The sequence below is a fragment of the Heteronotia binoei genome, chromosome 16, assembly GCF_032191835.1.
Source record: "Heteronotia binoei isolate CCM8104 ecotype False Entrance Well chromosome 16, APGP_CSIRO_Hbin_v1, whole genome shotgun sequence".
NCBI classification, from domain to species: domain Eukaryota; kingdom Metazoa; phylum Chordata; class Lepidosauria; order Squamata; family Gekkonidae; genus Heteronotia; species Heteronotia binoei.
Window position 1 is genome coordinate 736,515 of NC_083238.1, and position 26,495 is coordinate 763,009.

At 42.9% G+C, this 26,495-nt stretch overlaps 1 protein-coding gene across 1 annotated transcript in view; it reads left to right on the top strand.

The window, feature by feature from the left end:
• The window catches only part of MGAT5 (alpha-1,6-mannosylglycoprotein 6-beta-N-acetylglucosaminyltransferase), a 480,616-nt gene that overhangs the window by 425,886 nt on the left and 28,235 nt on the right, over window positions 1–26,495 (top strand). The window contains exons 14-16 of the mRNA XM_060256988.1: window positions 897–1,013; window positions 1,548–1,622; window positions 21,904–22,061. Coding sequence (XP_060112971.1) covers window positions 897–1,013; window positions 1,548–1,622; window positions 21,904–22,061 — 350 coding nt within the window. The remainder of the gene's footprint in view (window positions 1–896; window positions 1,014–1,547; window positions 1,623–21,903; window positions 22,062–26,495) is intronic.

The window sequence follows — 26,495 nt, forward strand, 5'->3', positions numbered from 1 at the left end:
TCAGAGGACACTTTTCTGAAACATTATGCTCTAGATTTGCAAGCAAGAAAAGAAGCAGATGTGGCCATGGCTTTGCAGGCTTTATTCCAATGAGAGACTCACCCCATCTCCTCCAGTGAGAAGCTCACTAATGGTTCCAATACAGGAATGTGCAGAAAGATGAAAGATGAAATTACACTTACCCAAAGATAGAATATAAAAACAGAGTCGCACTCAATGTTCCCTCTAAGTCAGGGGTGTCAAATTCATTTTTTATGTGCGCTGGCTCTGACATAAATCTTTGCTGGGCCGGACCAGGCCATGTGTGTCATAAAATGTAATGCCAGATAGCAGAGATACAAACTTTATAAAGGATGCAGACAAACACAATTAAATATGCCCCTGATTATGAACCCAATTGAACAGCTCCTCAGAAGTTCCACAGTCTGGATTTGGTCCAATAAACAGTGTGGTTGGGATGGAATCAACATTTGGTTGTCCATTTTGGAGGAATGGGGTTTTGTACCCATTCATATCTAGTTCTTACTAAACAAGACATAGGGTTGCCAGATCCAGGTAGGAAAACTCCTGGAGATTTGGGGATGGAGCCTGAGGAAGACAGAGACCTCAGTTAGGTGCAGTACCATAGAGTCCACCCTCCAAAGCATCCATTTTCTTCATGGGAACTGATCTCTGTAGTTGGAAATGATCTGTAATTCTGGAGGATTCCCAAGTCCCACCTAGAGGCTGACATTCCTAATAAGACAGTGGGTAAAATAATTAAACAAAAATGGTTTAAATGGAGAAATACTAATCTGTCTGCACACTGCATAATTGTGAAGTTTCCCTATGAATTTATGATGTTCAGCCATATCTGACAGCTGATTGTGAATTTATTTTTGTTTTTTAAATTTCAGTTAACATCTCAACATCCATATGCTGAAGTTTACATTGGAAAGCCCCATGTCTGGACTGTGAACATCAATGATCTTTCTGAAGTTGAAAGGGCAGTCAGAGCCATTTTGAACCAAAAGGTTGAAACTTTTCTGTTTGTATCCAAATTAGCTTTCATGTGAGTGGAGAACACTTCAGTTCATGCAAAGGAGGGGGATCTGCAATTCACCCTTTGACCTGTAGCTCCCTGCATCATACCGCATGTTGTTCCCAACAAAGCAGATTTCAGTTGTCATGGGAAAGGGTTGCTGAAGAATGGTGGAAGAAGGCAAGGAACATCTGTTCTATGAGCAGATGTCACCATTCTTTTGAACCAACCTAAAATTTGAAGATTAACTGCTTTTAATAGATGCTAGCACAGAGCATATTAGATAGGAAATGCTCCAGCTGTGAAAGTTGCTTAACAGTTTTATTTTTATTGAAGCAGAAATATCCAGGATGAATAGATGAATGAAACATTGACTTGTTCACAAGAACACTTAGACAGGACACATTCAAAAGTGTTAATGTATTCATCAGTGTACAAGCTCTTGTCCAAAGTTGTAGCACAATTATACTTTGAATAAAATATTTATTTTGAAAGCATAATTAAAATGGAACGTTTTATTTAACAGATTGAACCTTACTTACCCTACGAGTTCACATGTGAAGGGATGCTTCAGAGAATGAATGTTTTCATAGAAAAACAGGTATGTGTTCCATATTGATTTTATTATTTGTATAAGCATTTTTCCTGCTTTTTCTCTGTTGCAAACGAATGGAACTGTTAAGGCCTATTGGTAGCAGTGCACTTTTTATTAACTTGGCAAAAGAAACTGAAGTCTTACACCATCTTAAAGTATAATAAATATCTGACAAGTGGGCTCTAGTGCACAAAAGCCTATCCTATAATCAGGGTTCTTTTTGTAGCAGGAGCTCTTCCACATATTAGGCCATGCCCTTCGGATGTAGCCAGTCCTCCTGGAGCTTACAGTAGGTCCTGTACTAAGAGCACTCTAAGCTCTTGGAGGATTGGCTACATCAGGGGGACATGGCCTAATATGCAAAGGAGCTCCTGCTACAAAAAGAGCCGTGCCTATAATAAATATTTGCTAGTCTTGATGCCACTAGACTTCTGTTTCTTTCTCATGTAATACATTACAGCTACTGTTCTGGAATTTTTTTCAAAAGAAGCCTCTTAAACCATGGTGTTTCATAATTTTTAGTCCTGGGGAGTGGAGCAACCACGTAAAATGGCGGACGCAACTTGAGTGTTCTTCCGACTCCTCCTTCCTAAAAGAGACTGTAGACCTCAAAACGCTCTGGACAAACTCTGCTGTATATGAAGAAAACGGGGGAGGTAAAGAAGAAGATAGAGACAGCAAAATCCAGCCTGGTAAGCGTCCCCCTCAGCCCCAAACTGCAGCGAGTTGAAAATCATGGCAAAACGCCGCAGAAAAACAAAATGGCGGGTGTGACTGAAACGGAGCAATTAGAGACCGAAATGGAGACCTCTTCATTGCAAACACTCCAAGACTTTCTGCACTGCTCCTTCTCTTTTGAGAAGCTAAAAGCTGAACTGTTAGATATTGTGCTGGAAAAAGTGGCACAAATTCTACAGCCAGTCTCTATGCGACTTAAGGATATGGCTGACACTTTAAGTAAAACCACTCAAGTTGCAGATTCAGCAATGAAGCTGGGACAAAAATTGAAGGATGAACAAAAGAATACTCAGGAAGATGTAAAAAGAAAAGATAAAAGAAAGGCTATTGATATCTGAGACGACCATGAAGCAAAACCATTTAAAATTTTGTGGAATGGCTGAAACTTTGGAAGGAAACACAGACCTCAATACTTTTATGTACCAATGGCTTGTTGCAGAAATGCAAGGGCAAGAAGATTTTTCTCCAAGTATTGCTAAGGCATACAGAATAGGCTCTATGCAAAGAGCTGGGAAAGCTTACCCATGAGACATACTGGTGGGTTTTTTTGGATTTGAGAGAACACAATATGGACTACAAGAAGGCTAAAGAAAATGGTCACTTGAATTATAAAAATGAAAAAATCATTGTTCTCCCAGACATTCCATCAGAAGCACTGCAAATCAGAAAAACTTTAAAATTCGTGACTATAAAATTACAGGAAGCTAACATTAGATATCGTTGGTCCATAGCAGGAAAGCTATGCTAACATTAGATATCGTCATAAAGGGAAAACCTTGCAAGCCAATGACTCTGCTACGGGGCTGTCTCTTCTGAAAGGATTCAAACTGGATGTTTCAACGGATACTACAACAAAAACCAACAAAAGAAAGCTATCGTTCACCTTGTCTCCACTGAAGACAAGCAGGATTCCAGTTCCAGAGGCAACAGGAAGAACTTAAATCACCAAATACACGGACTGGTGAAGATATAAAATTATATGATATGCAGCAGTGTTTGTTGTTGTAAATTAATGACAAAGTATTGTAGAATAATATTGAGGTTAAAGTTATATTTAAATAACATTTGGAGGGAGGTGGGTGGAAGAACAAGGTAAAAGGTTAAAGCTCCAGTAACAAAAGTAAGATTTAAATTAGATACAGAGTCTGTAAGGTCTGTAATAGTTATGTACAGACCAAAGTTGGTCTTAATAATAGTATATTGGGTTAAGTTACAGGATAACTTGCTAAGTTAATTTTTAAGGTAAAGTTGTGTATTTCTTAAGGTTTTAATTATTTTCTGTTGGAGAGGAAGACGCCACTATAGTGATAGCAGAAATGGTAACTGTTTGGTCATGGAATGTCAGAGGTCTGAATAACAAAATTAAATAAAAGAGAATAACTCAGCAGGCTATGCAAAATAAGCCAGAAATTGTTTTGTTACAAGAAACACATTAAGAAATAAGAAACAACTGATTTTAAATACAAACTGGTATAGTCAACAATATACTTCACCAGGATCATCAAAGGCTAGAGGTACTGCAATTTTGATATCAAAAACCATTCGTTTTGAACCTATAGATACCCTAACTGATGTACAAGGAAGATATGTGTTTGTTCAAGGAAAATTAGAATGTATTGAAATCATTTTGGGGTCAGTCTATGAACCCAATGCTAACCAGATGCAATTTTTAGAGGAAGTCTTACAGTTGCTTAAAACTTTACAGAGAGGGGAAATTTTGATAGGCAGGGACTTTAACTTTCTTTTGAACTCATACTGGGACACATCTAAATATCGAAATAAATCCAATCAGGTAGATTTCTCATCTCCTTTACAACATTTAATCAGATGTATAGGATTATGTGACATTTAGAGACTCATGCATCAAGGAGAGCGTAATTACACTTACTATTCACCCAGGCATAATTCTTATACTCATATTGATTATATTTTAACAACACATGGATTGGCTTCTTTAATAAAAAATACAGATATTGAAATTTAACAATGGTCAGATCACTCCCCGGTGTCATGCAAATTACAATTATCAAATAAAATGAAAAGAAACATCAAATGCGTTTTTAATAAATCAATATTATTGAAACAACAATATAGAGAGCAAATTGCAGAAAACATTCTGAATTATTTCAAAGAAAATAAGGTAGAGGATACTTCTCATTCGATAACGTGGGATACAATGAAGGCGGTTATTCACGGATAGGTTATTGCAAAATCAGCAGCTCTGAAAAAACAAAAAGAACATACAATTAGATCTGTTTCAGAGAAAGTAAAATATTTGGAATTAGCACACAAACGAACAAGTGATTCAAGGACACTGAAAAAATTAAACGCTGAAAGGAAAATATTTGAATCAATTTTAATAAAATCCAGAAAGATTTATTATATATTAGACAGAAAAATTGGTTAAAAATTCCAAAATCCTTAGAATTTTATCGTACAAAATCAAAGAAAAACAAAACTCGAGGCATATTTATGCTGTTAGAGACTCAAATGGCAGTCTGCATAACGACACAAATAGCATTATACAATGCTTTGAACAATATTCTAAAAAGCTTTATGACTATCAGAATACAGAGCAATTAGATTTAGAAGTTTATTTACGAAGTAACAATTTAATTAATAAACTATCACCTAATCACGAAAATTTCTAAATCAAGCTATAACAGAATAAGAGGTAATAGAGGCCATAAATCAACTCAAGAACAACAAAGCAGTAGGAAATGATGGATTCCCTGCAGAATTTTAAAAAGACTTTTAAGAATGAGTTATGCAAACCTTTTGTTGAGCTTAGTAATAATATCTTAAAAACAAGGAAGCTACCATTTTCATGGACACAATCTAACACAATTCTGATACCAAAACCCAACAAGGACGCAACTACAGTCTTAGCATATCGCCCAATTACGTCACTAAATGCTGATACAAAGATTTTTTCAACTATATTAGCAAAAAGGTTAAAACAGATTCTGCCACACTATGTAAAGGAAGATCAATCAGGTTTTATTCCTCGGCGTAATATAATAAACAATATATTTATTTTCACTAAATAACTTGAAAGTGGGCTATTAAAGGATTCAAAACATACATAAACGTTCCCCTAAGGGCTAAATAACATGGACTATGTGCTTGAAAATGGAAAAGAAGCCCTAGAGGGTAAAAGGAAAACTTTTTAAAAAGAGAGGCTTGGAACTTTAAAAATTAATATCTTGAGCTAGGAAGCTCTGAGGACGGCGCTTCTTGGCTTGTTGAAAAGGGCAAGATCTGTTCTGTTAAATGCAACTATCAGATTGGGGATTGAAGATACCAATTAAAAACCCATTATCTGTAATGGGCAGTCAGTAATGTCTGAGCAGAAGTTGGAATCAAGAGTTACAAGGTTAAGAGCTGCCTCACTGGGAGAGGGTAAAATGTCTAAACAAGTTCATGAACAACTGGACGCTATGGAAGTGAGAATTTTGAAGGCAATGAGGGATTTAATAACTGGAAGTGAGAAGAAATTAACTAAGGAAATAAACTCCAATGCTGAAGAGGTAAAGAAAGAATTTAAGAAAGAAATTGATGACCTAAGGAAAGAGTCTCAAGCAATTGCTAAAAAGACTGATGATATAGAAGTGAAAATTAGAGATCAAGATGCCACTATTAAGAAAATGCAAGACAAAGCAATACTACAAGACTGTAAGTTGATGGAGAACATGATTCGGCTAAGAGGAGTGCCTGAGAATGAACAAGAGGATGTGAAGACTCATATTGTCACAATTATAGCTGAATTTTTGGAAGAAGATCCAGAGGAGATGGAGCGTTTATGCGACTATGCATATAGAGTCAATTCAGAATTTGCCAGAAAGCGTAAATTACCCAGAGATGTAGTAGTGAAGTTTACCAGGAGAGACGTGGGGGGAAGAATCTTAAGCAATTTGAAACCCCAATGGTGAGGGAGGAAAGCAGAGTACGAATAATGAAGGAGCTGCCGAGAAAGGTCATTAGTGACAGAAAACAATTTAAGAAATTGACGGACAAGCTAAGAGAGAAGAACATAAGATATAGATGGATTCTACCAGAAGGTCTCAGCTTTGAATATAAAAGATTGCGAAAAGTAATAGTTGACACTCAAGGAATGAATGAATTTTTGGTGGACAATAAAGAATTTGAAGATACAGAATAACTGAGAAAACATTATGGATTACAAATTAATTTCTTGGAATGTAAGAATTATTCACAACAACTTATTCACAACAAAAAAGAAGGGCAATTTTCCATTGGATTAATAAACAGAAATGTAATATAATTTGTTTACAAGAAGTGCATATTAAACAATTAGATTACAAATTTTTATGGAATAAGGCTTTGGGAGAACATTTTTTTCATTAGCTAAAGAAAAAAAGGGGAGGGGTTTTTTACATTAAAAAAGAACTAGAACCTAAACTGGTTTTTAAAGACAATGATGGCAGATACATCGCAGTGGAGGTGTTGATAAATGAAAAAAAAACAAAAACGTTGTTGTTGGGCTTGTATGCCCCTAACGGGGCGAAGGATGTTTTCTTTAAAGACATTTTGCAACAACTTAATCAAGTGACTTATGAACAGGTTATGTTAATGGGAGATTTCAATGGAACCATCAACAACTCTCTGGATAGATCTGGAAACAAAAAGAAGAAAGATGGGAAGCTACCAAAGTCCTTCTTTGATTTAACAGAGCAAGAAAGTTTGGAGGACATTTGGAGAAAGTTTAATCCTAATGTATGTGACTATACCTTTTTCTCAGCAAGGCATAACTCCTTCTCAAGAATTGATATGTTATGGGCCATGAAGGACCTGGGACTTATTACAAATAAGATGGAAATTCTTCCAAAAATAGGTGCAGACCACAATCCACTAATGTGGTCAGCGAAGGCTATGAGAAAGAGCAGAAGATGTAGACTAAATGAAGATTTGTTGCAAAAAGTGGAAGTAGTGAAGTATCTGGAAAAAGAAACTAAAGCTTTCTTCCAAATAAACGAAGACCAAGAGGTTAAAACACAGACCGTTTGGGATGCGTATAAAGCAGTGATGAGGGGATTACTAATCTCATTGAACAACAAAGACAAAAGAGCTAAAGAAAAACAATTGAAAGACTTACAAACAAATAGGCAAAAAAGAAAAAGATCTAAAAAAACGACCGGGGAAAAAGAAAATAATGCGAGAAATCACAATTTTGCAGAATCAATTGAGACATTTATTGAACAAGGAGGTGGAATGGATGTTAAAAAGGTTACAGCAAAAATCATTTGAAGGTGCCAACAAACCAGGGAAATATTTGGCTTGGCAACTTAAGAAAAAAAGGGAGAAAAAGTTTGTAAATAAAATTTGTGTGGAAGGGAAAGAAATTGTAGATCAAGCTGGAATTAAAAGGGAGTTCTTTAAATTTTATGCCAAACTATATAAAGGTCAACAGGTAAAAAAATAAAAAATAGATGCCTATTTGCAAAGATTAAAAGTGAAACCTTTGAATGATAATATGGAAAAAATTTTGAATAATCCAATTGAGAAGGTTGAAATTGAAGCAGCGAATTGTTCAATGAAATTAGGGAAAGCTCCGGGTCCAGACGGCTTTTCAGCAAAATTTTATAAAGTCTTGGCGGATGTACTAGTACCCAAAATGCAAAAGCTGATGAACTGTATTAGAGAAGATGGGAAGGTACCAGATTCTTGGAAAGAAGCTGTTATTTCATTAATACCGAAAGAAGAAAGAGACTCCACGAATGTTAAAAACTATAGACCGATTTCACTACTGAATAATGATTACAAAATATTTGCTAGAATTCTAGCGGAAAGACTCAAACAGCATTTAAACATTTCTATTCGGGAAGAACAAGCAGGCTTTCTCCCTAGGAGGCAAATAAGGGATAACATCAGAAATGTAATAGACATTGTTGAATATTACGAAAAACATCCAGAAAAGGAGGTGGCTTTATTTTTTGCGGATGCGGAAAAAGCTTTTGATAATCTTAACTGGGACTTTATGTTTGCAGTTATGGAGAAAATGAAATTAGGAGATGATTTTATGATGACCAAAGCAATATATACAGAACAACAGGCAAAACTCTGTGTGAATACTGACTTAACTGAAGATTAGCAAAGGCACAAGACAAGGTTGCCCTCTATCTCCATTGTTGTTTATAATGACCCTAGAGGTCTTGTTGACTCAAATTGATGAAGACAGTGAAATAGAGGGATTGAAGTTGAAAGGCTTTTCCTATAAATACAGAGCCTTTGCAGATGATGTGATGTTTATTAATGAGAACCCAGTACAAACGATGCCTTTGTTGTTAAAGAAAATTAAAGAGTACAGTGAGATAGCTGGCTTTTATATTAATAAAGAAAAATCGAAAATCCTTACTAAGAATCTGATACTAAACAAACAGAAAGAATTACAAGATGCCACTGGATGTGAAGTTGCTTCCAAAGTAAAATATTTAGGTGTGGAGATGACGATGAAAAACATTGATAAGAACAACTATGAAAAGCTCTGGCATAAAATAGAAGGTGATATGTTAAAATGGAATAAACTAAACATATCTATGCTGGGGAGGATATCTGCAGTTAAAATGAATGTTCTACCAAGGATGATGTTTTTATTTCAAACTATCCCAATAGTGAAAGATAAGAAACAATTTAACCTGTGGCAAAGAAAGATTTCGGAGTTTATTTGGGCGGGCAACAAACCAAGAATCAAAATGAAAATCTTAACAGATGCGAAAGAAAGAGGCGGCTTCCAATTACCTGATTTAATGCTATACCATGATGCAGTTTGTTTGGTATGGATTAAGGAATGGATGACCTTGATCAACAAAAAATTATTGGTGCTAGAAGGACATGGAAATATCTTTGGCTGGCATGCGTATATATATGTATTATGGGAAAGAGAAGATGGGTGGTTTTTTTTTCACATCACTATATAAGGAGGAGTTTGCTGAATACTTGGAAAAAATATAGTAAGTATGGAGATGAGAGGAAACCACTTTGGATTGTGCCAACAGAAGTAATAAGTATGCCGCAAAGTGTAAGGGAAGGGAAATGGGTATCATACGAACAACTGCTAAAGTTTAAGGGGGGCAAAGTTGAAATGAAATCGGTTGAAGAACTGCAGGACAAATTTGATTGGTTTCAGCTGTTACAAATTAAAAGCTTGATAGAGAAAGACATTAAGAGCACAGGTATAAGACGAGAGAAAACAGAAATGGAGAAAATGCTGTTGGGTGAGAATGAAAAATTGATCTCAAGGATGTATAAACTGTTATTGAAATGGTCTACAGAAGAAGAGGTGGTGAAGCCTCAAATGATTAAATGGGCGATTAACTTTAATAAAGAAATACAGATGGAGACGTGGGAACACCTATGGAAGAATTCAATGAAAATATCAACGTGCTATAACATAAAAGAGAACTGTTTCAAAATGCTGTACAGATGGTACATGACACCTAAAAAGCTAACAAAAATGAGTAATCAAGCTTCAGATAGGTGTTGGAAATGTAAAAAACATGAAGGTTCTTTCTACCACATGTGGTGGACTTGTGAAAAGGCGAAACAATTTTGGACAATGATTCAACAGGAGATCTCGAAAATCTTGGGTTATAATATTAAGAGAGCACCAGATGTCTTTCTGGTGGGATTACAAATGGAAAGCTTTCCGAAGCAAGACAGAACATTGTTGTGGTATTTGCTTTCAGCGGCGAGAACATTGTATGCGCAAATGTGGAAGCAAGACAGAATACCTGAAAAATGGGACTGGGTCTTAAAGGTTCTTAACTGGAGTGAAATGGACAAACTTACTAGAATCTTAAAAGACAACAATTTGGAGAAGTTTAAAGAAGACTGGAGTAAATTCCAAAGTTACGTGGAAATACAATGGAGGGTGAAGAGTCATTTAGTAGTTTATGACAACACCAATTGAACTTTAAATGATAATGAACAATCGTGATTATTGAGTTAGTAGAATATAGTTACATAGTAATTATGCATATATGAGTTAAGATAAGATTAAGACAGCTGGAACTCCGGAGTTGACTTTATAACTTTGAGCTTTGTGGTTAATAAATACTAAATGAATTATAGAGAAAGGGCTATTGAAAGGGCTATTTTTTTTCTTTCTAAAGATTTTATAATTGTGAATTTACCTTTAATATGCTTTTAATTTGTTTTAAGTACCGGCGGAGGTCATGAATAAGAGTGTGTGGGGGGGGGGAGGAAAATATGTAATGTATTGGAGAAGTATATTTGAATTTGAATAGATGAATTTATTCCAATATATTGCAAAATAAAAAGTTTGGTCACAATGACAAGGTACATACTGAATACATTCATAAGCTTTTGGATATTACGGGTTTTGGACAACAATTTAAAACTGCTATTAGAGCTTTGTACCTAAATCCATCTACTAAATTAAAAATTAATGGCTCAACATCCAATTCTATTCCGTTATGTCGTGGGACAAGACAAGGGTGCCCTTTGTCACCGCTTTTATTTATTTTAGCAATAGAGCCTCTTGCAGAGTACATAAGAAATAACCAAAAGATAAAGGGGGTTCAAATAAATTCAGATATACAAAAGATTGCTCTATATGCAGATGATATGATTACAAATCCATTTGAGTCTCTAACAACACGGGGAGAGCTGGCCAACCACAACAAGCCTGCTGGCTCTGGGTCTCTCACCCAGGTGCCAGCTTCCCTGCCCCAAACAACACAACTCTAGTCTCAAACAAGAGAAGTGGTGGACCACCACACCTAGCTCCACATCATTCTGTATCTGACACAAAGCAAGAAGCATTTTGACTTACCTTGAGTGATGGATGGTTGGCTGGTCCCGGCTCTTTCGCGTTACCCAGGGTGCACCACGAGGAGGCGAGCCAGAATTGCACCCCAAATGAGGAAGATCACTGGGAGGGCCTCAGATTATGTGAGAGGAAGGCAACCATTCCTTCTCTCTCAGCTCAGCAGTAACACACCAGCATCACTGTCCCATTAGAGGGACCTCAGCATTGGTATGGCTGCTGGCTGCCTGTCATCATCACTGGCACCTCCCTCTTTCTTCCTCCTGCCCCTGAAAAAAAACTGGTGGGTTATCCTGGCTGGGCCTGTGGGTGCAGTCGGTTACAGTTGGGGGCTGCAATGGCCCTTTCAGTATTATTAGGCATGTGTGGATGGAGGACTGGAGAAATTTGAATCGTTTTGCAGTTTTTAAACCAGCATTCACTTTTGGTTTGGGGAGGGATAAGGGGGGGGGGATGCACTGCCAATCAATTTGTGAGTTTTGGGCTGTCTTTGGACTCTAGACAATTTTTATTGGAGGAGCGTCTTCCAAGCACGGGCCAAGAGAGGATGCAGACACAAGTAGGTGCTCATTTCATTCACTCTCAAAGTCCATGTTCGGGGAGCCGAACATTGGCAAGTTGACCTTCAGGAAGACCAACTGCTCAACTGTCCAGGGTTGCAGGCGATTGCGATGTGGGCAGACAATGTCGCCCATATGTGAAAAGACGCGCTCGCTCTGCACACTCGTCGGTGGGCAGGAGAGGAACGCCTTGACCACGGAGGAGAGGGCCGGCCAGACCCCCTCCTTCGTGACCCAGTAGTCCAAAGGAGACGCTTCCTGTGGCTCGAGGGGCTCAAAAAGATAGTCCCTCACCATCGCAGAACCCGTCTCCACTCTCGGTGCCCTACCGCTCCTAGAGGGGCCAACGACCCGCCCGATGAATGTCACCTCAGCACTCCTCGTGACGTGAGTCTGGTGGGAAACACTGCATAGCTGGGGAGGCTGGGGATGAACAACAGCAGCAGAAGTCGCAGATGAGCTGCTTCCACCCCCCTCCTCCTCAACTACCGGCACTGCCCCCCCCCCTGACTCTGGAACGCTCGACCTTCTGGGAGAGCTCATCTCGCCAGCGATCGAGCTCGTTGGCCCGCTCGGTGACTGTGCCCTTAAGGCGCGGGTCTAACATGGTCGCCATCATGTAGACCTTATCCTGGGTAAAAGTCTGAAAGCGGGCCTCAAGCCCTTCCTGCAGCCTAACAACCAGGGCGCGCACCACTGGACAAACGTCTGCACGGCCTTGAGCTGGCACTAGAAACGAGGCCAGGTCCTCACGGACCATCTGGACCATGGGGACGACCAGTGCGATGCTCGCCGTGTCAGACGAGAGCATTTCTGTGTAGGTCTTGAAGGGCCCAATAATCTCCACAGTCTGAGAAATGACCACCCAATCCTCTTGGGTGAGACGGTTCCCATCCCGAAAGACCCTCGTCTCAGAGACAAAGGCATCCAGGGCTGCTCTCTGCTCCACCATGCACTCCAGCATGGCGCAGGTGGAGTTCCAGAGTGTGCTGACGTCACCGATCAGGCGGTGCCCTGGCACGCCTGTCAGTGTCTGTTTCTCACGCAGCCGATACGAGTCTGTATTGCTGTGTGAGAAGTGACCCGTGATGTACCGACACTTCTGGAGCAGAAGTCGGTACTCATGGGTCGCGGCTAGATACAGACGATCCTGGCTTTTCGTCTGTCCCAATGCGTCCTTAAACACGAGGTGGAGAAGGTGGGCCATGCAAGGAAGGCGTTTTAGGCCCTGACTTTGGATGTTTAGGCCTTGATGTTTGAGCCACCATCAGTCACCATGAAGCCCGTGGCGACGGGGACGCTGCCTACCCAGCCCTCTAACTGCCGTGAGAGGATGGCTCCGAGAGTGTCTGCTGTGTGCTTCAGCGTGCAGCAAGGCCCAGCGATAGCCAGCTCGGCGACCCTGACCCTGCCTGTCGCTTCTGCCACCCCCACCCACCTCTCTGGGTTGCCACCAATGCGCAGTCAGGGAGAGATACCCCTCGAACGCATGTTTGGAGGTCCAGATATCTGAGGTGAAATGAACAGTCCCCCCGGCAGCACGGGAAAAATGCTCCTGGAGTATCTGGTCGCCCTGAAAACAGCTGGCACAATGGTCCTGCTAAGGGTGGTTCTAGCAGGAATTTTGTACCAGGGCGCCAGGTACTCCAGCAACCCCCGCACCCCAGGATTCTCGACCACTGAAAATGGAAGCCCATGGGCGACCGACCTGGCAAAGTTCCAGGCAATCACCCTCCTGCCGTGCCTGATTGCCCCTCTTGGCACAGAGGTGCCCCTACCAAACATCTCAGGCAGAGATGCCTGGCGTCCCTGTTCTCCCACGGAACGCTCCTGGAGAGCGGAGATAGTCGCGATGGGACGGACCTCCTGGCTGGGTGTTGTTCTTGTCTACTTGGACAACACAGCACCAGCCTGCTTCTCCCCCTTAAGAAGCACCCCCGGGTGGTGCTTCCGCAGGTGATTCCGCATCCCCCCCGGATTCAGGTGGGCAGGGTCCCGTCCACGACTGATCCAGGCCCTGCACAGCTTGCACTGCGCATAACGTGGATCCTCCATAAGTTGGAAATTCTTCCATACTTCAGAGGTGAACGGATGCCGAAACTGACTGGCAGGTTGGGTGTCCGGAGCCACCTCCTTTGAGGTGCTTGGGGTGGCAGGAGGGGCTGGCTGCCGGGGGGAAGTGGGTGGAGATGGAGGCACCTCGTGTGTCTCCATCTCTTTCCCCTCCACCCCATGCGGCCTCCCCTCCTGGCCATCCACTGAAGGACTGCTGGTGCCTGAAGGAACCGAAGAAGGAGGCTGGTCCTTCTCAACCAGCTTCTCCTCCAGCTCCTGCACGACACTCTGCACCCTCCTTGGGGCGATTGTTTTGGACAGAAAACTGTCCCCAAAGCTCATCTCCAAGGAGGGCTGCTCTTGCTGCCCCTCCTCCGGCTGCTGAGGTCGAGCGACATCAGCTGGAGGAGAGACTGCCCGAGCAGCAGACCCCTGCGCAGTGCCAGCACCTAATGGCACCTCAGCTGGGGGCACCCCAGCAGCAGCCTCGATGAAGGGCCCAAGGCGGGCCTTCTTCTTCATCACACTCCGGCCAGAGGTCGGAGTGCTGGAAAGCGGCTGTGGAGTGGCCCCACGCACAGGTGGGGGGCAGACCTGGATCCTCCCCCTCCCCTCCACCCCTCTAGTCTTCTCCTTGGCCTTGCTCCCAGGGCCCCTCTTCTGCTGCCTGTCACTCATGTCACCCTTGGCCAGTCTCACAGAACCTGAACTGAGAGTGGGGTTTTTTACAAACCTAACTCGCTGCACTGTACCTTGAACCAACAGGTGCCCTGACTACTTTTTAAAAACCCTCCCACCAAAGCTTCTTTATTTGTTTTTTTGGTCCCTAACCTGTCCTTCTTTGGGTTGGGGTAGTAGTCTGGTAAAGTTTAGGAGACTAGGTGATCCTGCCTCTACCTGGCTGCAGTTTTTAAAAGGCTACCTTGAGAGGGGGGGAGGGGTGGGCTCCCTCTTGGGTATCCTGCCCCCCCAGGGAAAGTGTATGCACAATACATAGCCTCTCCTTCCCGGTGTAGTGAACGCCGCGTGGTCACTGTCCGGCTATGCCTGGCAGATGGTCACCCCAATTGCCTCTCCTGCATTACTGCATCCGTGGCAACACCTTCCCGCTGGTCCCCCCCGTTTCTCACAGAGTTTGCCACGTCATGGTGCGACCGAATGTCCGGCGGTATAACCGGATGGGCAGGCTGGGCTCACCAACCTCGCCAGCCAAGAGAAGGAAAACTCTAACATCAAACCCGGGCAGATAGAGCTCGTTAATGTAACACCTACCACCTGGAGGACTCGCTGGCGGCGTCCCGGCTTACTAGGCCATGGCAGATGACCCCAAGGTGAAAGGGTGGAGCCAGTACCGCGCACACTGTGCTTCACCTAAAAATTCCTCTGCGCAGGCCTGAAGGGCATATCCACATCCACAACCCACAACACACCAAGTCCTGCAGCGAAGGGGTGAAACGGCAGGTGGAATATGCCACTGGAAGCCGCAGTCCCGATCCTGCATGTAGGCGGTTCAGGGTATTGGTCGCCTGATGCTGACCCGGAGACGAAAGCATCTTTCGGCAGCACTCTGAACGACCAAGCAGCCTTATCTAGGGACAGAACTGCTTGCTCCACATGGAGAGGGGCTTAGAAAAGGTGGCCTAAACAAAGCTCGTCTCCCCCACCCCAGTTGGCTAGCCGCGGTCAACGGGCATCCTTACTTGCGGTCGAAAAATAACAACAAAGAAAAGGCATGCACCTGCCTCACAAAGTGTGCAAAGACTTAAGCTTGCGTGTTGGAACATCAGAACCATGCTTCACAGTAGACAGTGGTCGCCCTGAACGACGCTCTGCTCTAGTTGCCCACGAACTTCTCAGGTTGAATATTGACATAGCAGCTCTCAGTGAGGTCCGTTTCCCCGAGGAAGGTAGTCTTCAAGAACATGGTGCTGGCTATACCCTCTACTGGTCGGGTAAGTCAAAAGCTGAGAGCCGCCTTTCTAGCGTTGGCTTCATGGTCAGGAACTCCATTGCCTCCAAACTCGAAAACCTGCCAACAGGTCACTCAGATCGCATCATGTCCATGCGCCTCCCACTTCAAAACAAGCAGCATGCAACACTCTTCAGTGTGTATGCCCCAACCCTTCAAGCAGATCCTGCAGAAAAGAACAACTTCTATGCTGATCTACGCAACCTAGTACGGAAGACCCCTTCAGAGGACAAGGTTATCATCCTTGGCGACTTCAATGCCAGAGTAGGTAAAGACTCGGAAGCCTGGAAAGGAGTACTTGGCAAATACGGCATTGGTAACTGCAATGATAACGGGCGCCTCCTGCTAGAATTCTGCACGGAGCACCAGCTCACCATCACCAACACTATCTTTCAGCAGAAGAACAGCCTGAAGACAACCTGGATGCCCCCACGGTCCAAGCACTGGCACCTTATCGACTACATTCTGGTGCGCCAGAGAGACCTTCGAGATGTCTTACACACCCGAGTAATGCCCAGTGCGGAATGTCATACGGATCATCGTCTTGTACGCTGCAATCTCCGTCTTCACTTTAAACCCACACCCAGGAGAGGAGGTATCCCTCGGAGGAAGCTTCAGGTTGGCAGCCTTCAGCCAGCCGAAGTTAAAGCTGCCTTCCAGGCAAAACTCCAGTCAAGAATTGAGGACCCCAGTTGCCCCACAGACCCTTCTCCAGAAGCACTCTGGGAACACCTAAAAACTACCATCCTGTTGATCTCTGAAGAAGTCCTCGGGTTCTCCACAAGGAAAAACAAGGACTGCTTTGACGAGAACAATCAAGAGATCCAAGAATTACTAGCGAAAAAGAGATCTGCCTACCAAGCACATCTTGCTCAGCCCTCCTGTCCCGGGAAAAAAGCAATCTTTCGCGCCGCATGTAGCAACCTCCAGCGCAAGCTTCGAGACATTCAGAACGAGTGGTGGACCAAGCTTGCAGAGAGAACCCAGCTGTGTGCAGACACTGGTGATTTAAGAGGGTTCTACAAAGCCCTGAAGGCAGTATATGGCCCATCATATCAGGCTCAGAGTCCCTTGCGTAGTGCAGACGGCCAAGTGCTCCTCACAGACAAGGCATCCATACTGAATTGGTGGTCGGAGTATTTTCAGGTTCTCTTCAGTGCCAACCGCGTAGTTCAAGATTCAGCAATCCACCTCACCCCACTTCAGCCAGTGAAAACAGAGTTGGATGAGATCCCCACCCTAGAAGAGACTGTTAAAGCCATCAAGCAACTGAAAAGTGGCAAGGCAGCGGGAGTTGATGGAATCCCACCAGAGATCTGGAAGCATGGGGGCACAGTACTACATAGCACACTTCACAAAGTACTTGTCACCTGCTGGGAACAAGGCAAACTACCACAGGACTTTCGCGATGCAATCATCATCACTCTACACAAGAACAAAGGAGAAAAGTCAGACTGCTCCAACTACCGGGGGATAACCCTGCTCTCCATCGCAGGCAAAATCCTTGCTAGAATACTCCTGAACAGACTGGTGCCCACCATTGCAGAAGAACTCCTCCCAGAGAGCCAGTGCGGCTTCAGAGCTAACAGGAGCACCACCGACATGGTATTTGTTCTCAGGCAGCTCCAAAAGAAATGCAGGGAACAGAACAAGGGTCTATATGTGACTTTTGTCGACCTTACCAAAGCTTTCGATACCGTTAGCAGGAAAGGCCTATGGCAAATCTTGGAACATTTAGGATGTCCCCCAAGGTTCCTCAGCATGATCATCCAGCTACATGAAGACCAGTGAGGCCAAGTCAGACATTGCAACGACCTCTCGGAGCCCTTCCCAATAGGCACAGGTGTAAAGCAAGGCTGCGTTCTTGCGCCAACTTTCTTTACGATCTTCTTTAGCATGATGCTTCAAAGAGCCGCAGTAGATCTAGATGATGACGATGGTGTCTACATCCGCTATCGCACTGATGGCAGCCTGTTCAACCTGAGGCGACTAAAGGCTCACTCCAAGACAATGGAAAAACTCATCCGAGAGCTACTGTTTGCTGATGATGCTGCACGCGTCTCCCACTCGGTATCAGCTCTGCAGCTTATGACGTCCTGCTTTGCAGAGGCTGCCAAGCTATTCGGCCTAGAAGTTAGTCTGAAGAAGACAGAAGTTCTCCACCAGCCTGCACCCCAGGAAGATTATCACCTTCCCTGCATCACTGTGGGTGAATCAGTTCTGAAGACAGTCCAGCAGTTCAGCTACCTGGGGTGCATCATCTCCTCAGATGCCAAGATCGACAAGGAGATTGACAACAGGCTGGCAAAGGCAAATCGTGCATTTGGCCGACTGCACAAAAGAGTGTGGAGCAACAAGCATCAGAAAAAAGGCACAAAGATCAATGTTTACAAAGCGGTTGTGATGACAACCCTCATCTACGGCTCCGAATCGTGGGTTTTATACCGTCATCACCTGCGACTCCTGCCTTTGCACCATCCTCAACATCCACTGGAGTGACTTTGTGACCAACACTGAAGTCCTCAAGAGGGCGGAGGTTACAAGCATCGAAGCACTGCTGTTGAAGACGCAGCTGCGCTGGGCAGGGCATATTTCTAGAATGGAAAACCACCGCCTTCCCAAGATTGCTCTGTATGGCGAACTTTCCACCGGCCATCGAAATAGAGGGGCACCAAAGAAGAGGTACAAGGACTCCTTGAAGAAATCCCTTGGCACCTGTCGCATCAACCATCACCAGTGGTCTGACCTAGCCTCAGATCGCAAAGCATGGAGGCACACCATCCACCAGGCTGTCTCTTCCTTTGAGAACGCACGCATAGCTGGTCTTGAGGACAAAAGGAGATTGAGGAAGAATTGCACTGCTACAGCACCAACCCCAAATCAGACTTTTCCCTGCAGCCACTGTGGCTGGATCTGCCTGTCCCGCATTGGTCTTGTCAGCCACCAGCGAGCTGCAGCAGACGTGGACTACTGCACCCTTCTTAAATCTTCGTTCGCGAAGTCAAGTCGTGAGAGACCTTGAGATGAAGGCAATCCTTGTTATATTCTCCTAGTTAAACTTCTCCTAACTAGATCCTGGGACAAACCTGATTTCCTTGCAAACTAGAAATCAGGTGTCCCCTATAACGTGAGAGAAGCTGTGGTTTACCCTATGGAAATCTAAGGATGCACCGGCTTTCAGTGGCTGAAAGCCAGATGCACCGCTGCTGCAACCTTAGTCTCTTTAAAAGGGAGCCTGATGTGGCCTAGTAGTCACGCTGCCTTTTATGAGAGGCATGCTGCCTTTTACCCCTATCTGGCCTACTTGAATTGTGAAAGGAGATAAAGCCCCCAACTGAATTAATTTTGTTTTAAATTTCAAAAAAACACAATCCCTAAAAATACCCTTATTAGTGGGGCAGCCTATTTAGTGATCCTAGCCAAACCGAGAGCACACTCAGATTCCAAAAATCACTCTATAACAACAAGAAAGTGACGCAGCCCACACACACCCTCGCCAACCCCCACACCAACCAGAGGTAATTTAAAAAAAACAAAACAAAACCAGCAGAATCACAAAAGGCCAAGCAACTCAAGTGTTTAAAAAGTGGCCTTTCACCAATAAGAAAACTCAGGCCAAATCAGTCAACAACACCACCCCCACCCCTAAAACCAGAACCAGGAAAAGGGGGACAAAAGTGGCCTTTTAAGCAATGAAAATTAGGCCAAACAGCACCACCACCACCCCAATAACCTGAAAAGAAAAGTAACACAGCAGCAACAAATCAAACTTTTAACAATACAGGAACTTTCCCCACCTCCCACCCCCCCAAAAAAACTCTTCACCCTAACCCCAAGAAATCCAAGCCACCCAAATCAGGAGAAGTAAAAGGACACTGCACTTTTAAAAGTCCTCTCACTAAATTAAGATATGGGCAAATTAGCAAACCCCCCCACCCCAGGCCCCCACCCCCAGCAGAACCTAACCCCAACCCCAAATAGGCTACCCACCCAGTACTCACCCACCCAAATCTGGACAAGTAAAGGGACTCTAGTCCTTTTACCAACAAAAACTAAAACAAGAACCCCACCTTGTCTTACCTTGTCTTCTCTACTCCAGGGAAGTCTGGTAAGGCTGAGTGAGAGAGCAGCAGGCAGCAGCTGAAGCCAAGGGCCAGCCAGCAGCAGCACAATCTCTCACACCAACCCACATACACCAACACAGCAATGGAGGAGTCCAGCCAGGAAGACTCCTTAAAAAGGTTCTCTGGCCCTACAGAGAGCAATTTCAAAAAATAGCACTGCTCTCTGATTGGCCAGACAACAGTGCTTACTTGGATACCCAAGTAAGCAAAAGATCAAAATAACAACAATCCATCAGCTACACAACATCAGCTGGGCCATCAGCTACACAACAGCCCTGCAAAGCATGCATTTGCAATGCATTTTGCAAATGCATTTTGCAAATGCATGCTTTGGATTGGCTGCTGGGGCTCCTCTTCCCCCTCCCCCCCTCCCTGATTCCAGGGCGGCTATGGGAGAGGTGGGAAGAGGCCACTAAAGGCGGGAAAGTAGGCAAGCAGCTCCACTGAGGCTGCAGAAGCTACTTTCCCGCCTTTTCCATTGACAGCCGTATACTTCCGAATAGCTATTCGGCAGTATACAGCGAGCTGTATTCGGCTGCCACATAATAGGCGGCAATGGGAATCGGCTACGGCCAATTCCGTATACAGCCGAATCAGTGTTGATTCGGCTGTATATATGGTTCGGCCGAACCGAATGCACACCCCTACTCCCGAGCCGTAGTTGTACTAAATGATAATGCGAAGATAGTAAACTTTTATTGTTGGCAGTCATAATTGGAGTTTTTTTAACTGACTTTTATGGGTTTTATAATTGTTGTTTTTATTATTTTTATAATGTTGTATTTATTTTGTAAGCTGCCTTGAGTTTCTCAAGAGAGAAAGGCAGCTCATAAATGTCTTAAGTAAATAAATAAACAAACCAGTAGGAGTACAGCTGACTTGCAGATAAACCTGCATATTCAACCCTATTCAAACTTCTTAAGATCTGGTCAGTCTTTCTCTCCTATAGAACAAAATACTTTAAAATATAGTGAAAGATGGGTTTAGTATATGTAATGAGATAAACAGCCAATATCCCTTGTTTGAGTATGTCAGTACAAAAGCATTATTCTGATAATACTGTCCTAACAGAAAAATACAACATTGGAATACTGTGGATATATCGCTATACTTGGTGAAAGAGGGTTTAGCATATGTAATGAGATAAAAATAAATAAAACATCTCTGTTCAGTCCTGGGGAGGTGTTTGTTCCAAGGTTCATAATAGCTTGTAATTCAGCAATTCCCCTCTCCATTCTGTTCTTGAAGCTCTGAGAGTGGGTTTAGCACCTGTAATGAGATAAAAAACCAATATCCCTGTTCAGTCCTGGGGAGGTGCTTGTTCCAAGGTTCATAATAGCTTGTAATTTAGCAATTCCCCTGTCCATTCTGTTCTTGAAGCTCTGAGAGTGGGTTTAGCACCTGTAATGAGATAAAAAACCAATATCCCTGTTCAGTCCTGGGGAGGTGCTTGTTCCAAGGTTCATAATAGCTTGTAATTCAGCAATTCCCCTGTCCATTCTGTTCTTGAAGCTCTGAGAGTGGGTTTAGCACCTGTAATGAGATACAAAACCAATATCCCTGTTCAGTCCTGGGGAGGTGCTTGTTCCAAGGTTCATAATAATTTGTAATTCAGCAGTTTCTCTCTCCATTCTGTTCTTGAAGTTCCTTTGCAGTAAGACAGCTATTTTGAGGTCACCCATCTTCAGTAGTGATAGAAGTAAATACTGAGTATATTTCCATTTGCTTTATATGATCCTTGTTTCAAGATAGAACATGTGATTGAACTACTCTTTCAATTTGGGCTGTGAGAATAAGAACATTTAAAACACTTTGTAACCCATAGGAACCACAACCTATACTGAGCAGCATTTACTTAGAGACAAAATGAGTGTATAAATTTGACAGAGGCCTCATAGGGCCTTTGGATCTGCTCCAATAACATGCACTTATTTTCCTTTAGATTATATGCAGCTTCTAATGACAGTATATTAAATGGGAAAGCATCATTAGAGTGATTTCTTTTGTCATGAAATGCTCTGTATTCTTGCAGGATTTTTGCCATGGACAAGTGATGTGGCCCCCATTAAGTGCCCTGCAGGTTAAAATTGCTGGCCCTGGGAAATCATGTAAGCAGGTTTGTCAAGAAAACCAGCTCATCTGTGAGCCTTCCTTTTTCCAGCACCTGAACAAGGACAAAGACCTCCTCAAGTAAGTATTGAGGTGTAGGCATCAAGAAAGCAAAGGAGAATTTTAGCATATTCTGAAATGCCATTTTCATTAATATACAAAATGAATGCATACGTATTCATAGAGAATGTAAGTAATGCCCCAATATAAAATAATTATGCTTGTATCACCAACCCTTGAATATAAATAGACAAACAGTTTCTAATCTGAAGGAAAGATCTTGCTGCCTTTGGAACAACAAATGTCTGTGTTCATCCATATATTGGGGCTTTCCCTCACCAGGTTTTTGTTGCATCTTGGCTTCTTAATTGCATGGGGTGGTCCCCTTCTCTACATACTGTATCATTTATTGTCTTTGTTATCACAATTTTTTTAGTTTTCCTGACCACAATGGTCTGAAAACATACACACACATACACATATGAAAAGCTTGGGGGGGGGGGAATAGAAGAGCAAACTGGCAAACAGGACTATGTTTAGAGAGAGAGAGAGAGAGAAACTCTTGGATACTTCTTAATAGCATAATCTGCTACATAAACTTCAGTTGTAAGATGCAAAGATTCACCACTCTCAAAATACAAAACGTTGCTTTGTATTACATCCAACTTGGGAGTGTGCTGATTTTCAGCTCAGCAGTGACAATAGTTGACAACACTCTGAACACATTCACAGTTCCTTTTCCAGTACACTGTACAGGGGGGTTAGATATAAAAAAGTGAAGCCATGAATACTGTCTTGTGAAGATCCATCCATCCATCTCACCTTTAACTCTTCTGCCATTCTTAAGAAGAACTGAGTGATTCCGGAAAGTACTTTTATAAAGAGAATACAATTGTAGTCTATGCAATTGTGTATGCTATATCTTATATTCTAATAGCCACCCAGAGCCCCCATCTGCAGATAGTTAAATCCATGGATCAAGGCCACACAATGGCTAAGCAGATTTTTCAGCAAACTTGGGACACACCCCCATGTTTGCAAAAAATAAAAATTGAAATGTAAAAAAAGGGGAGGAGTTATATCTCCCCAAAAAAATTCATTGTGTGCTGGAATCTGGGAACCATGGTGGACCTGGTGATGGTGGTGCTGTTGGTGAAGCAGCCCAGGGTCCTTGCTAGGTGGCAGCTGCCAGAGAGCCCAGGGATCATGGCAGCAACAAAGCAGCCCAAGAGCGACACCAGGCAGCAGCTGCCACAGAGCCCAGGAACCACAGCAGCAATGAAGCAGCCTAGGAGCTGCACCAGACTGGGTGGCGGCTGCCTGAGATCCTAGAGGCTAGAATGGGCCTGGGGGCTGCTGGAGAGCCTGGGGGCTGCAGCAGTGACAAAGCAGCCTGAGAACCTTGGCAACTCTAGTTCTGGCAGCACTCTCTGAGTGACTTGATGCTACCTGACTTGCATGACATAACTAGACCTGGCTGCTTGTTCAACAGCAGCCACCCTATGAAAGCCAGTATGGTGCAGCAGTTAGAGCTTCAGAGTAGAGTCTGCAGGATGCAGGATCAGATTCCCGTCTTGTTGTGGAAGCTGACTGGGTGATTTTGGACCACTCACGTACTTTTAGCATAACCTACCTCATAGGATTGTTGTGCATAAATAAAGTAAGCTGCTTTGTTCCTCACTGTGGGGAAAGCCTGTAGTTTTCTTAGAGGTTGTGGAGGAGGGTGGCAGAGACCAAAGGCTGCAGACAGAGGAAAATAACTCCAGGTTGGAAAATTCCCAGACATTTGAAGGGTAGAGCCTGAGAGGTGGGGTTTGAGGAGTGTAGTGTAAAACTTTGGAGGGAAACGCATTTAGACTAAATGCCCTGCGATGACTTGGATTGAGTTGGGAATATTCACTCAGCAGTAACAGAGTCTGTCGCCTAAATGGACTCGATGTAAAACTTTGGAGGGAAACGCATTTAGTCTAGCCAACATAAATGCCCTGCGATGACTTGGAATGGTTAAGTCTGATAGATAATGGGGCATTTTGCCGCAGAAAGCATAAAGACCTAAGGAAGCTGGGGAGAAAATATAAGGGTCTGTTGGCCGTAGTTTCGTTTCCTCCAACTTCCACAGTCTCAGTTTAATACATCTGAAGATATATGACACATCAGAAGTAAAAAAATCATCAGCTATCCCCAACTGATTAAGTTTGGACATAAGCACTGCTGTCCAGGATGAAATATATGGGTCTCTTTTCATACAATCAAGAAGGCTGTTAGGATCTGTTCTAAAGTGAATTTTGAGCTAGAATTTAAACACTGCAATCCAGGCTTTTGTCTCCACCAGAGACTGACCCACCCACTTCAGAGCAGAGAGCAAAGTAGGACACACATTTTGGCATACCAAGAATTTGTCTAAAGAATGAGGCTTGAATGCCCTCCACTGTCCTGGTAAATGCTGAGTTCTATATAGGGATACCATAGAGAATTTAGGCTAGCGTTTTGGCTTTGAACACCTTAATTGCTGCTGGAACAAATTGGTTGCCCCTTGCAAAGAAAAACTGTTTAATTTGAGTAGCCAAGCATTTAGCCAAGTTGACAGTGTTGTTACGATGTAAAACTCAGCTTAAAAGTGATCCCCAAGTATTTAAAAAATTTTGTTTGCTCAATTGTTGAGTTGCCAATAAACCATCTCTGTGGGCGCCAGCAATTTGAAAAGACAACTACTTTAGATTTGGCATAATTGATAGAGAGTGAATTACAATTACAGTAGTCATAGAAGTCATTCAAATACCTTTGCAGGCCCACACTTGAGCAAGAGAGGATGGTAGTATCATCGGCATAAAGTAATAAAGGGACCGCTCGGCCTGCTAGTTTAGGCGGATGACCATTAATAGGGTTCAAAAATTGAGCCAGGTCAGTTAAAAATAAATTAAAAAGATGCGGGGCCAGCACGCAACCTTGTTTAACCCCCTTTAACACTGGGATTTTGCTAGTCAAGTCACCCCTAGAAGAAAATTTCACTTGGCAAAAAGTATTAGAATGAAGTTTCCTCAAGAGAAACAGCAGACGAGGGTCCATTCCCAGGTAACCTAGCTTAATCCATAGTTGGGCTCTATCTATTGAATCAAAAGTGCCCTTCAAATCGATGAAGGCAGCATATAATTTTTTTGTCCCAGTATGCATATATTTTTCAGCAAGGAAGGCCAGAGTGCAGCAATGGTCCATAGCAGATTTGCCTTTGGAGAAGCCAATCTGTTCAGGACCTATGATGTTGCCTAGGTGCATCCAGTCAGTTAATCGGAGTTCTAAATGTTTGGCATACAATTTGCCCGCTATAGATAATAAACTAATGGGGTGGAAATTTTCTGGTAACTCCAACCTCCCTCTTTTGTATATTGGGATAATTATAGAATCAAGCCAAGAGACTGGGATGGAGCCATGCAGATCAATGAAAGAGAACAATTTTGCAAGGGGCAAGAGCCACCAATCGGCAAACTCTGTGAATACCTCAGCGGGAAGGCCATCAAGGCCTGGTGCTTTACCCGCTTTTAAATCCTTCAATAAATCACTGATTTCCTCTAGAGTTACTGGGTGCCAGACCGGCATATCAGTAACTGTGGGATTTGCTAAGATAGGAGGGAATACACATGGAGCAGCAAAAATGTTAGAGAAGTAATCAACCCATGTTTGCATAGAAATATTTGGGTCAGTAACAGAATTGATTTTTAGATTACCCGAAATGATTCTCCAGAAAGCCTTATTATCATTAGATTTTATCAAGTGGTAAAGTTGGTCCCATTTATTCTGAAAGAAAACTCTTTTTTTTGGGATGTAATAAGCTCCAGATAGGCTGTTTTACAAGCAGTGTAGGCTTTAATTTTTGTTGGGTCTTTGGAGTGACAGGCCTCTTTAAATTGTGCTCTCAGTTCTTGTTTCCAAGCTAAACAATCTGTATTGAACCAGCTAGAGAAACTAGACCTAGACAAGATCACAGGTTTAGCTTTAGCACTACAGTAATCAATTAATAATGAGAATCCTGAAAGGATTGTATCATCTGAATTGGAATTTATGATTGAATCCTTTAATTTGCACAGTGCTTCAGAACCAAAGAGGGAAGAAAACTCCCTTTCTAGGGCCGGGGACCACTTGATTTTTTTTAGAACATTTTCAGAGGCCTTCACAGATTGGGAAGATGATACCATATTAACCTCCAGATCCAATCTTAAAGATAGAATTAGGGGCAAGTGGTCACTTTCCGTGCGCGAATCAATGTAAAAGTTATCAATAGATGACAGAAGGTTGGGTGAACCCAAACAAAAATCTATCATACTGCAACCCTGTGTGGAAAAAAAAGTAAAATCAATTGTGGCCAGAAATTTGGAGAGACCATTAAATATTATAGCATTGTGTGCTATGCAGAATTCAATTAATCTAAGACCTGCCTTATTGGTTAAAGTATCTTTAGAACAACGGGGCAAACATAATTGTAGTATAATACCATAGACTTCACCCTCCAAACCAGTCATT